At 54.3% G+C, this 13,256-nt stretch overlaps 1 protein-coding gene across 1 annotated transcript in view; it reads right to left on the bottom strand.

The window, feature by feature from the left end:
- RIMBP2 (RIMS binding protein 2) overlaps positions 1-13,256 on the bottom strand; it is a 231,209-nt gene that overhangs the window by 36,792 nt on the left and 181,161 nt on the right. Inside the window, exons 8-11 of the mRNA XM_011961210.1 lie at positions 9,304-9,413; positions 5,994-6,806; positions 3,058-3,209; positions 1,487-1,963 (exon numbers count right to left, since the gene is read on the bottom strand). Of these exons, the coding sequence (XP_011816600.1) occupies positions 1,487-1,963; positions 3,058-3,209; positions 5,994-6,806; positions 9,304-9,413 (1,552 nt within the window). The remainder of the gene's footprint in view (positions 1-1,486; positions 1,964-3,057; positions 3,210-5,993; positions 6,807-9,303; positions 9,414-13,256) is intronic.

Here is a 13,256-nt window from a genome sequence, read left to right as displayed (position 1 = left end):
CAGGCATGAGCCACCACGTCTGGCCTCTTTTTAACCTTTGAGGTAATATTTGGATACAGAGATGACACTTCATTCCCTCCATTGGTCCCCTCTGCCCAGCTTTTTTAAATACTTTGACCAATTCACATTTGTCTGAAACACAGGACTTGGAAAGATTTGCTTCCTATCCGGCCCCAGGCTGCCCTGCCTTCCCTGCCTTCACAGCCTTCTTAGGGACCTGGAGCAGGAGTGGAGCCGCATCCCACAGGGCAGCTGCTACCCTGTCCTGCCCACGGCCTCCCCAGAAGTACCACCTCCCAAGCCCAGGGCCTGGGCTCCTGCCTGTCAGCCAATCAGAGCCATGGTGAATTCACATATTCTGAAGGGTTTCCTTTACACAAAGGCCACAAATTCATGTTTAATATTTTTATTAGTGGCCAATGTTGAAAGAATTAGGAAATTTCATGGAAGATTTCCAGTTTTTCAAGGCGTGCTGAGGCGCTGCCAGGGCAGGCCCACTCAGGAGAAGGTGGCTCCCTGCCCAGTGTCATTGTCATCCTCTCTGTCCTCCTAGAGACACCGGAGCTGCTCAGCACTGGCCTCTCAGGGTGCGTGCCCCGCCTCAGTTTCCCTGGCCTGGCCCCCAGCCCAGAGGAACACTCACAGGAGGATGGTGTAGGGTCCTGGTGAGACCCCACAGGCTGACCCCGCAGGGCTGAGGGCCCTGACCAGGGCTGTGCTGCCGCCTCAGGTGGAAATGGGCTCAACACAGCAGGAGAGACAAGACTGGGTTCTGGGTGGGGGTGCAGACACACGGTCTGGCTCCCAGCCCCACATCTCCTCCCCCACCCCTGCACAGGAAGCATTACTCTGCAGGCAGTTTCTCAAACATTCACGTCCCATTGCACATGTCATCTGGAACATGGCCCTACCACAATCCAAATGCTCTCTCCTGGACCCAGAAAAGTTCAGTTAGTAGGCATGCAAATATGTACGCAGGGACCTGTATGCCCATATGTGTTTCTACACACAGGTACAGATGTATATGTGAGGACGCATACAGATATGTGTATCTGTGGGTGCACGTCCATACATATGTAGACACGTGTGCATGTGTGTGTATATATTTACATGCACACACACACAGAACCTAGGACTCTGCAGCCAGCAAAACCAAGAAGAGCCCGGTTCAGGAAAGTGGGTCCCGGCCAACTTCCACCGGGCAACTCTCAGATCCGTTGTCGCACACCAAGACCCTTGTCTGGATTTTTCTGAGCCTGCTTTCTAAGCCAGGCAAGTGCCTGGCATTTCCTTAGTTATGTAGCTACATATTCGTAAATAAAAAACACCATTTAACTCAATCAGGATCAGGCACATGACAGAGTCCACCAGCAAAGCTATGGGCTGAGCGTGGCCCCCCTCCCTGCAAGCTGGGATGTGGTCCCCCTCCGTGGGCTGGGGAGGTGACAGGGCCCCGTCCCATGGGGCTCGGGGACTGAGGAGCCACTGAGCCACGTGGAAGCCTCAGCCTTACCCTGCTGCTCTCGGCCACCCTCTGCGCAGCCTCCCGGGCCATGGCCTTGGCGACGGTGGTGGACACTGGGGTGCCCTGCGGCTGTGGCAGGATGCGGCTGGGTGAGGGTGACCGCCTTCCCGGGCCTGCGGGCGGCTCCAGCGTGTGCCCATGCACAGGGCCAGGTGCACGGCTCTGCTCCCAGGCCTCGTCCATCCTGGCGTGGGGACCCAGGCGCTCGTCTTTGGTATCGGGGACTCCAGAACTTGCTAATGGCTTTGATTGGGGTGCAGGTCTCGGGTGAGGGGTAGGAGGCACCAGGAGCTCAGGGGGAACGGCAGCAACTGCAGAGTCCACGGACTCGCCCTGGGCGGAGAGGGTCCGCACGGTCACGCCCTTGGCCTCCAGGCTCCGCAGCCGCACGAGCTCCACGGCCGTGCTGTCTGCCGTGGGGAAGATGACTTCAGCCACCTGTGGACAAGCAGAGCGGGCTCGCGGGCTGCCTGAGATGAGCCCCGCGGTCCTGCATGGGGAGCCGGCCAGTCGTCTGCCCAGATGCCCGGTGCAAAGGATCACCCCCAGCGATCTCCAACTCCAACCACCCACCAGATATGGAAGCTCCAGGAAGTCTTGCCGGGAGGGGGCAGGGACAGGTTCACAGACCTCAGGCACCAGGACCCAATCAGTGGTAGGGGGTTCCATGAGGCCAGGGACGTCAACCGTTTATCTCCCATCCTCTGGACCCATTCTGGGTAGATGCAGGGGCCAGAGAGGAGAGTGAGTGACAGGTTTAACACTGCCACAGCTGGAGGGCAGAGAGGGGCTCGGGCAGAGGCCAACGTGGGCTTCCAACTGCTGGGGGACAGCAGGGCTGAGGGCCTCCTCTGCGGGGGCCAGGGCCCATGCTGGGGGCTTCCCGCCTCAGAGCACAGGAGTCAGCTGGAAGCGGCTCAGGCAGACGCGCTGCCTCTGTTTCCCAGTCACCCCTGCTCCCACAGGGCAGAGCTGGGGACGGTGAGGAGCAGCTGCTTTCCCAAGCCCTCCCTGAGGGCAGACGCTTCTACTTCACCCCAGGCCGGGCTAGGGGGCTGGTGTCCTTGGTTCCCTACACCAGGCACCAGGGATATACCCATTTCTTGGAGTCAAGGCCTGGCCACCTCTTAACGTGGAGACCCAGCAGTGTTTCAAGGTGGGACGTGCCTTCGGCCATGGGTATCATCTTGCTGAGATTCAGTTTGTTGAAATGAATAAGGCAGTCATCAATCAGGAATGTTCTGATACTGGGGGTCCCCTCTCTGGCCCCCGCATTTTTAATCCACAGCAGAGCAGGGAAGGGGATGAGGGAGGGGAGGGAGGTGGGGGGAATGCTGGAAATGAGGAAGGGGCCTTGGGGTGGGGTGGGTGGTGCTTAGCACAGTGATGGAGTCTTCGGGGCTGAGGGTGCCTCCAGTGATCAGGGCTGGAAGAGCAGGCCCTGCCTCCTTCACGGAGCAAATACCAGGCCCGTCCCTGCTGCATTAGAGCCTAACAAGCTCCCCGCCCCCGCCAGACCCAACAAAACTCACCCTCTGCCCTTTGGCGTACACGCCGTAGCCGGTAACGTTTGCGCCGTTGGACAGCCCGGAGGGCGTCAGCACAGGTGGTCTCCAGGAGACCCGGATGGTGGCGGGGGTTGCCCCAGCCTGGACAGTGACATCTTGTGGGGGTGCTGGGGGGCCTGGGAGGGGACAGAAGGGAACGGAGGTGTTGAGGGCTCTGCCCTGGTAGGTGAGCCATGACTGGGCTCCGCCCATGTCACCTGAAAACAAGATCATTCAGTAAAGTCACCAGGGAAAAAGAGAAGACAGTGTTGACAGCACATCAGAAACTGTGGTGAGGTGGGAGGGTGGGGCTGGGGTACAGTCAGGTACCAGGATACACAGCTGCCCTTTTCCTTTAAATTCAGCATTTAGTCACCATCTTCTGGGAAATGCAAACCTGAACTGTCTGTGGAACCATCTCCTTACCTGTCCTCAGTCTCTGTGACCCGGCAGAGCCACCTCTGCCCAGGGGTCTCATGCCTGGCCAGGCAGCCACACGATTAGCTCAGAGGGGGCCAATGAGATGCCGGCATTTGGCAGATCAAATGGAAGAGAGATCTTGGCGGAAAGCAATCCCCCATCCCCCTGCCCGCCCCTGGTCCTCTCACCTTTACTTCTCTCTTTTCTCTCCCTCTACCCTCTGCCTGGACCTCACAGTCCCCATCTTACCGCCCCATGAAATTGAGCAAAACTGAAGATGAAGAGACCAGGTCTAATGACATCATTGAACCTGAGAATCCATTTCTGTGTGTATGTACGTGTGTGTGTGTAAATGTGTATGTATGGGTGTATGTGTGTATGTGTACATATGTGTATATGTGGGTGTGTTTGTGTGTGGATTTGTATGTTCATGTGCATGTGTGTATGTGTGTATGTGTGTGTGTTGGGGTGTGTGTATAGATGTAAGTGTATGTATGTGTGTAGATGTATGGGCGTGTGTGTATATGTGGGTGTGTATATGTGGATGCATGTGTATGTATATATGTGTTTATGGGTATACATGTTTGTGGGTGTGTATGTATGTATAAGTGTGTATTTGTGCATGTGTGTGTATGTGTGTGAGTCTGTGGGTCTGTGGGGCTGTCTGTGGGGGTGTGTGTGTGTGAGTGTATGTGGGTCTGTGGGTGTGTATTTGTGTATGTGGGTCTGTGGGAGTGTCCGTGGGGGTGTCTGTGGGTGTGTGTATATGTACTTGTGTATGTGGGTCTGTGGGGCTGTATGTGTGGTGTGTGTGAGTATAAGCACAGCCATATCTCCCACCAGCTGTGTTACTCTGAAGAACTGCAACCTTGCACCACCATCCCCGGGCATGGCTAACCCTGGCTGTACCCAAGACCATGGGGGATGGCACATGCGGTGTGATTGGACATGAATTCTGAGAAATGCTGACCTATGTGTGATTGTCCCAACTACACCCTCTTCCTCCAACACAGACATGTCCCTCCAGTTTACTTCCCACTCTGAGACCTTGTTCCCAGTCACTGGGGTGAGCCTGGGGACCCACCTCTGTGCTAAGGGCCCCTCCTCTACCTGACTCTCTCCATCTCAAAGTTAGTTCCAGGGCAGCCTTTCCTGAAGGCCCCAAGAGATGTGCCCTTTACCTCCTGACTCCCCATGGAGTGCCCGTGTCTGGTGTTTCTCTTTCTTCACCCCCAGTACCCATCAGAAGGCATCGCAGGAGGCATCCGTGAAAAGCAGGTGGCCTCATTATCCCAGCATTCTTGATCAACTCCGGGCAGTTGGGGAGGAAAGAAAATGTCGCCGTGTAACACAGATGAACTGACCCTGCCTAAGTTAGCTGCTACCTGGACGTGCTGTCCCGTCTCAGGCAGCGTCTGCCCCCCGGACGTGCCATCCCCCTCAGGCAGCGTCTGTCCCACCTACCCCTGACACCACTGCTCTGTCAGGCTCTAGTGAACCAAAGGTTTCAGGAATACCAGAGCGGGCAGTGGAGGCTTCCGGAGGTGGGGGTGCTGGCTGCCCAGTAACTCAGCAGCACTGGGACCCTGGCGAGTCGGAGAGCAAGAAGATGAAGGAGGTGTCCACACTCACCCCACCTCCCTACCGTCTCCCCAGGAAATGAAGGGGGCCCATCACACTCCCCGTTTGAGCGGAGGAAGCAGAAAAGGACACTGGAGTTTATATCACGGAGAAAATACCTTCTGTGATGAAACGTGTCTTTTACACAAGCCGTGTAGGCGTCGTGTGCATCGTGTGCATGCTTAGCGGTGCCTGCCTGTAATCCCAACACTCTGAGAGGCTGAGGCGGGCAGATCTCAAGGTCAGGAGTTTGAGACCAGCCTGACCAACATGGTGAAACCCCATCTCTACTAAAAATACAAAAATTAGCCAAGTGCGGTGGCAGGTGCCTATAATCCCAGCTACTCAGGAGGCTGAGGCAGGAGAATCGCTTGAAATCAGGAGGTTGCAGTGAGTCGAGATTGCACCACTGCACTCCAGCCTGGGTGACAGAGCAAGACTCCATCTCAAAATAATAATAATAATAATATATTTATAATAATTATAATTATTATCAAGGACGAGAAAGAAGGAATGATTCCGAGGGGCGTGTAGGCACCTCCAGGCACTATCCCACTCAATGAGTATGTGTCCAGGGGTGCGTGTGACAACGTGTTCCCTGGGGGCACTCACTTCTCTCCTGTCTTTTGTAGGATGAGCCTCTTGCTGATGCGAGTACTCAAAGGAAAACTGCCAACATGGTCCCTAACATGCTCCAAGGACTCCTGCACGCGTGCACGCACACATGTTCTGTGCTTCAAGGGTGACCTAAGGGATTTTCCAGGGTCATGCCGTCGGGATGGGGATTCCGGCTTCTGCCTGCCCCACCTTCTTTCCCCACGAGCAGGGTGACCACCTGTGGTTCTCGCCCTGGGGGACCCACGGAAGGACACAGGGCTCACCTGCAGGCAACGTGGAGAACTCCACAAAGGCCTCCTTCTTCTCCCTTTGCTCCAGCGGGAGCTGCCACGGCATCTGGTGGGGTTTGGCCAGAACCTTCACCTTATAGGCCATGTTGGGCCTGAGATTGAAGAACTGGTACTTGTACCTGGCGGCCTTGACGATGTCGAACTCCTCCTCGTTGAGGAAGATGACATGGCTGTAGTTGCTGTTGGTGGGCAGCCAGGAGAGCTGGGCGGAGATCTGTGTGATATTGTCCACCCGCAGGTGGGAGGGGGCCACCACCACGTCCTTGCCCACCAGCAGCGTGCACTGCAGCTCGTCCGAGCTGCCCCTGCTGGTGACACACTGCACGGAGATGCGGTAGGTGCAGGCCGCCATGTTGAGCTTCTCGATGAGGGCTTTAGTTCTGCTCCCCAGGGTGAGGTTCATGCGCGTCTCCTTGTCCACCAGGACGTTGTAGCTGCTCACGGTTCCCCATCCTGGTGGCACCGCCGGAGGCTCCCAGCCCACAATAACACTTTTGGCGAGTTGTTTGATAAGGGTGATTTTTCTAGGGTAAGGCACGATGTCTTCTCCGATGTCGTCAATGTTCACGTCCAGGGTCCCGGCACTGTTGTCGGTGATGCCTGCGTCTGTATGGGTTGGGGAGTGGAGGTCCAGGATGTGCTCTCCCTCCAGGCCGATGCCGGAATGGTTGATGAAGTTCTGATCCTGCTCATTCCCCAGCGTGCTTGCCAACCGCGACTCGTTGTCCTGCACAAAGTCCACGAAGTTGGAGGGCACCAGACCCCTCTGGCCATCGAGGAGCTCTCCTGTTGGGTACAAGGACAGAGTTATCACTCAGCCAACACAGCAGGGGCCCCGAGACCCCCAGCGTACTCCCACCTCCCCCACCAGGACCGTAAGGCAGAGCAACAGGGTTGCCCTAGGGGCTCCTCCACTGTTGCCAGGAGTCCATGCTGGCGACTCCACCCACCATCTAAAGAGCCAGCTCCTCCAGCCCCATGGCCCAGTCTTCTTTTCTCCATGATATTTATCGCAACCTGCAACCATCATGTTTGTGTGTCCATGTACCTACACTGACTACCCCCTCCTAACACGAACAACACTCGGGGACAGCAGGGATCTCACAACGATTGAACGTCCAGCCCTAGAGTGACAGCTGGCTCACAACAGTGCACAGGAAAGATTTGTTAGAAGGACGAGTCAGTCAACTCAGTGGCTTTTGGAGATTAAGAAAACAAACATCTTACTATGATTTTTGAGTATAAGAATTAAAAGGTGATTTCCTGTCCCCCTTGAGAAACACTGGGCACCTCGTAACGATTCCACAACGTGTCCAATTTGATGTGAAACAAAACTATCAATTTGGTGTCAGAACCACAAGTTGAGTTGCGAAAAACATGTCCAAGTAGCTCTTGTGGCTAAGAGTGGATGTAGTGGGGACCGCCGTATTTTGTGAAACTCTAACTTCTATGTGCTTTCTTCATTAGTAGGGCTCACGAGACTGCTAACAGCAGATGTCCAGAAAATGGAGACACGTTCAGAACTTCAAAGATGAAGCAATTTGGATAATCTCCCAGCACAGACCCAGAATGGACCGTTTCCCCCAGTTCATCACAAGGCACCCACAGACCCACAGAGAGGGGCTGGGAAATGCTGAGCATTGAATTCTGTGCCCCAAAGACCCCCTGCCTCGGGAAGCATGTGATGTGTTGTGGGCCAGGCGAAGTCATGTCAACCATTTAATTAGTCCTGGATTCTAAAAAAATAAATAAGAAGGACTTGGATTCTGTTCCAAACCTCCACCTAGGGTGTGGGTCTGCAAGGGCCAATCCTTTGCACTGAGGATGCACTATTTAAAACTCCTTAGTTCGGAGGAGATGGTGGTGATGATGACGATGGTGGTGGTGATGAGATGGTGATGGTGACTATGAGGATGATTATAATGGTGGTGGTGATAGTGATAGCTACTATTTACCGAACAATTACTGTGTGCTAAGCTCTGTCCTAAGACCTTCATATCTATTACCTCATTTATCCTCACAGACCCTCTGAGGTGGGTACTATTACTATCTCCATTCTACAGCAGAGGAAGCTGAGGCACAGTGAGGTGAAGGAAGTTTCCTGCTGTCACACGGACAACGGAGTCCTGAGTTTTGATCCCTGCCTGCAAAGAGGCTCCTGGAAAGCTTCTGTGGACTCAATGCCTGGTGAGAAAGTTCCAGAGATGTCAACACAGGTTTTCTGGCAGCTGTCTTGGGCACATATTTCTGTGCTTATGTGAAAATCAGTGGTGACAATGTGGACTTCTGGGAAGAATTCAAATTGCTTTGCTACCAGCTGTGGTGAGAGTTCTTGGCTGGACCATCCAGAGCCAAGAAGAGCTGCTGGTGAGCGAGCAGTGAACGAGGCAGTTCGCCTGCTGGGCTCCCGCTCATGGACGCCTCTAGAGGCGACACGACCTTAACCCAGTTAAACACCCAGGAAAAGCACCCGGGGCTTCCATCAGCTCTGAGAAAACAGCACGAGGCCACGAAAGAGAAACTAGCTCAGCAAGAAAGATTCCATCTGCTCAGGGGGAAGAGGAAGAAACCGAGACCACGCTATTTGTCCAGGGCAGTTGAAATGTGTAGGGAATCAGGGAATCAAATCTTTTAGAATGTTGATTTATGAACTGCTGGTGCTGTTACATGTTTATTCTCAAGCTAAAAAGGCAACAAAAGGTGGGGCGTTTCAGATGGAGGATTTGCATTCCCTGATTTCACATTTGGAGAGGAGACCTCGAGGGCATGAGCAGGGATGACTTGGGGTCACCCCCTAAGATGACAACAATGCTTCAACGTCAAGGAGATGGATGGCCTTCCACAGGTGCCAAGGGCTACCTTCCCATGAGATCACCTGGAGCAGAATGAGGCTCTGCCAGGAGGATGCCTCTGGGAGACACCAAGGGAGCTGGGCTGAAAGACAAGAGCAGGACAGACCCTTTTGGAAGCAGAGGGGCCGTCAGCCCCGTGCGTCTGGGAATAGCTGCCAAAAGCTCTGCAGAGATGAGCAGAAAACATCTACCATGTGTCAGAGGTCAACTTGGAGCTGAACACTGGAAACCCCACTCAGGTTTCTTTCCAGTCATCGAAGAGGGGAAACCTGGTAACTGTGGAGTGGGGAAGGGTCAGAGCGGAGGGCTGGGCGGCCGGGAGTGCGGTGGGAGCCCTGCCCGTCTATCCGTCTATCAGGGCCCTGGATGAAGTGGTTTGCAGGGTGGACCAGCCCAGCCTACGTCTGTCACCGCCACGTTCCAACAGAGACCTTCATAGAACCCATCCTCATCCATGTCTCCATAGACGTAGAGGTATTTTCCCGCCGTGAGGGGCAGCTCAGCTTCGGGGTTCTCGTTCGGTCCATCGAAGGGGTTGTAACTGCAGGGAAAACACAGTTACTTTGTTAGAGGCTCTGCAGGACACAGCCCACACCCCTGCCCCCGCAGAACACCGGGCGGGCACACGGCTTCTCTCCCACTCCTAGGGAATTGCAAACCCCCATGATCGTTCGGGGCTGATGAGTTCTCTGTACAGTGGAAATCCAGGCCACTGCCGGCTCACACACAGATTTAAAGTAAAAATGCAATTCTGAAACAAAGTTATATACCCAGAACTCTTTGCATCAGATAACAGGTTTATGATTCTGACATTTTGTTCACATAACTATACATCTCCCAATTAACAAGCAAATGTGAAGAAAATTAATCCTATAATCTTTCAATAATATACTTTAGTGAAAACAGAATCATATACACTATTTAGCAATCTGCTTATTCTTTCACCTTAAAGATAGCATTCTGTACTTCTACCTCATGAAATACTATTTTTATCATAGCCTTTTAAATGGGTGTAGAGTATTCCACTGAATATTAACATACTTTATTTAAATATTAATTTAAATATTAAATAAACTATGTTATTAAATATTTAAAAAATATTAACATACTTTATTTAACCAGTTTCCTAATGTTGGGCATTGAGGTTTCTTCTGACTTTTGGCTAATATAGTATTGCATTATATATTCTTATAGACATATTTTTGCACACTTCCACAATGTCTTCCTAATGATAAATCCTAGGAAATATATTTGTTTGGTCAAAGGCACCTACATTTTTAAGGTCTTGGATGTGGATAGTCAAAATGCTCAGAAAAACAGATGCCTGATTTTACCCTCCCCCACTCCACCCCCAGGAATATAAGAGTATCCATATTCTCCAGTCTTCAGCGTATTGGGATTAATAACTTTCAAAGCCGTGTCCAACTTGGAAAATCAAACACATGAAACAAATTCAGATGAATTGAGGATTTTCTAAATAAAAGGTGAAGTAACTAAAAATAACAGTGAGTAACTCATTAAAAATGAAAATAACATTAGAGTTGGAGAAGATAGCCAGGAACTGTGATATTATAATTATAATATAAAAATGACACGCATCAGTGGCACAGCGCCGAGAGGCTGCTGTACGCAGACACACAGGGCCACAGCCGGCGGGGCCAGGATGAAGACCCAGTCCCACCCCTGGCTCCCTCAGTCCCGTCCTGGCTGTGTGTGGAGCAGGTCCAGGCGCAGCCATTCACGGAACCCTCAATGCCAGCACAGGGGCAGCATCGGCTGGTGTCCTCTGAGCCTGGCACATGCTGAGGAGGCTTCCCAGACAAGCAGAGGCCTGGCGTGCCACAGATGCCTTCCTTTCCAATCATGAGCCTGGTCCAGCGAGGCTACCACATGCGGCCCATGATGGCCAACCTCGTGGGTGCGCCTGCGTGTGGACCCTGGAGGCCACCCAACCTCGTGGGTGCTCAGGCAGACGCTGCCACGTACCGCATGGATGCAGCCATGGGACACATTAGGAATGGGGACTTGATTGAGATGGAGGTAGATCAGGGGTCACTCAGCACTGGAGGTGCGGGAAGAGGGACGGGTGATCACAGACGGAAATGGGTCCTTGGGGGCAATGGGAGCCTCCCACATGTGACCGTGGCATCTGCAAGCACAGCAGTGGCCCTGGGCAGCACACTGCAAGTGGGTGAACTGTGTGGTGAGGACCATCTCACCGTACAGCTGACGAAAGGAAGGATGGTGATGAATGTGTCAGCCTCACCCTGGACCTCGGGTGGGAAGGCCCCAGGAGCCCTCAGCAAGGCATTCCTCATGGCGGAGACCGCGCCAGATGGAAGGGAGGAGACGTGGACACTGAGGCAGCCCCTGCATGGAAGGCGGGGAGAGGCTGCTCAGCACCCAGCGTGAGCGCCCAGGAGGCTTTCGGTTTGCAGAAACATCTAAGCAGGTGGCTGAATAATGGCAGCAAGAGGAGACACTGATTAGACCCAGGGCGGAAAACACAACCATCCCCCCTCCTCACCTACATCTACCAGCAAAGCCACCTCCCAGGGGCTCTGAGGACATCCAGAAAACTCAGAACCTACATCTACCGGCAAAGCCACCTCCCAGGGGCTCTGAGGACACCCAGAGAACTCAGAACCTACATCTACCGGCAAAGCCACCTCTCAGGGGCTCTGAGGGCTTTCAGAAAACTCAGAACCAGCTCCCTCGGGGACCAGCCACTACATGCCCCTCACAGTTTCACTTGGTTTGGTTTCAGGGTGGTTGGGCAGGAAAAAAATAAAGGCATAAATCCATCACCAGTAAAACGGGAATGCCACTGAAAGAGTGAGATAAGGAGAATGTGCGTGGGCCATGGCTGGTGATGGCCGCGGGAGAGGCGGATGTGCTGGCTCGTCACGTCCCCGCTTCTGGGGCCATACCAGCCGTGGGTCATTAGCTCGGGGGACATTAGCTCTAGGGCAGCTCCCCCGGAATAAGCCGTGCCCTCTCCACAGAAGTAGCAGGAACGCGAGCCCAGCGGCCCTCTGAGGTTGGCCATCATGGGCCGCATGTGGTAGCCTCGCTGGACCAGGCTCATGATTGGAAAGGAAGGCGTCTGTGGCGCGCCAAGCCTCTGCTTGTCTGGGAAGCCTCCTCAGCATGTGCCAGGCTCAGAGGACACCAGCCAACGCTGCCCCTGTGCTGGCATTGAGGGTTCCGTGAATGGCTGCGCCTGGACCTGCTCCACACACAGCCAGGATGGGACTGAGGGAGCCAGGGGTGGGACTGGGTCTTCATCCTGGCCCCGCCGACTGTGGCCCTGTGTGTCTGTGTGTAGCAGCCTCTCGGCGCTGTGATGCTGTCCTCCAGCACCGTGAGAGATGAGCAGATGGTGGGCCTGCCGCCACCCGGGTGCAAGCAGCATTCGCATCTGCCCGGGCCGGATTTGAACTGGGGAGCCCACAGCCCAGAGGCAGCTACCCAGTGCTTCTGCTACCTGAACCTCGGAAATGGGTTTGCAATGGTGAAATTGGCACATTACCAATGAGCAGAACATGATCCACTGATCCTCTTAACAACAATAGCTCTCGCTGGAGAAAGCAAAAGGTATTCAAGGTGTACGGATTGGCTTAAATCAAGAGTCACCCCCTTTGCATGAGCAGAGTTTAAGGATCTAGTGAGGGTGGGATCTACACTGAAGGTTGGTCCCTAAACAGATCACGGGGGACTCTGGCTGCCCAATGCCAGCTGAAGGGCAGGGATATCTGCCTCTGAAATACCGTCAGGTCAGCCTGAGGCCAAGCCCACACTCAGAGCTGCTGGAGCATCTGTGAGACAAAAGGCTGGGTCTTCACGAATGTGAGGAAACAGGGGTGAGCTGCTGTGTCTTGGGCCTGCTGCGCCTGGCTGATGAATTCCCAAGTGTCCGCCTGCAGGCAGAGTTGGCTGCAGCTTGCTCTCCTTTCAATCAGGTAGTGCAGTCCTGGGGGACCTCTCATCCCCGCCCACGTCCGCCCTGCGGAGGCTCCCATGGAGGACCTGAGAGGTGTGCAGGACAAAACTGGCTCTCGTTACTTCTCAGCGAGCACGAGCACTGAAGGCCCCAGCAAGGGAAGCCCACTCAGTGGCTGTTATCGCAGTGAGATGCAGCCTGCAGCGCCCGGCAGAGGATGAGGATGCGGGAGAGTAGGGTGCTGGACGTACCCCTCTCACTCTTGGGGGCGGGAGACTGGGGCTCTGGACACGTCCCCTCTCGCTCTCGGGGGCGGGAGACTGGGGCTCTGGACACGTCCCCTCTCGCTCTCGGGGGCGGGAGACTGGGGCTCTGGACACGTCCCCTCTCGCTCTCGCTGGCGGGAGACTGGGGCTCTGGACACGTCCCCTCTCGCTCTCG

The sequence above is a fragment of the Colobus angolensis genome, unplaced genomic scaffold (assembly GCF_000951035.1).
Source record: "Colobus angolensis palliatus isolate OR3802 unplaced genomic scaffold, Cang.pa_1.0 Scaffold115, whole genome shotgun sequence".
NCBI classification, from domain to species: Eukaryota; Metazoa; Chordata; class Mammalia; order Primates; family Cercopithecidae; genus Colobus; species Colobus angolensis.
This window is presented reverse-complemented; position numbering and strand designations above follow the sequence as displayed.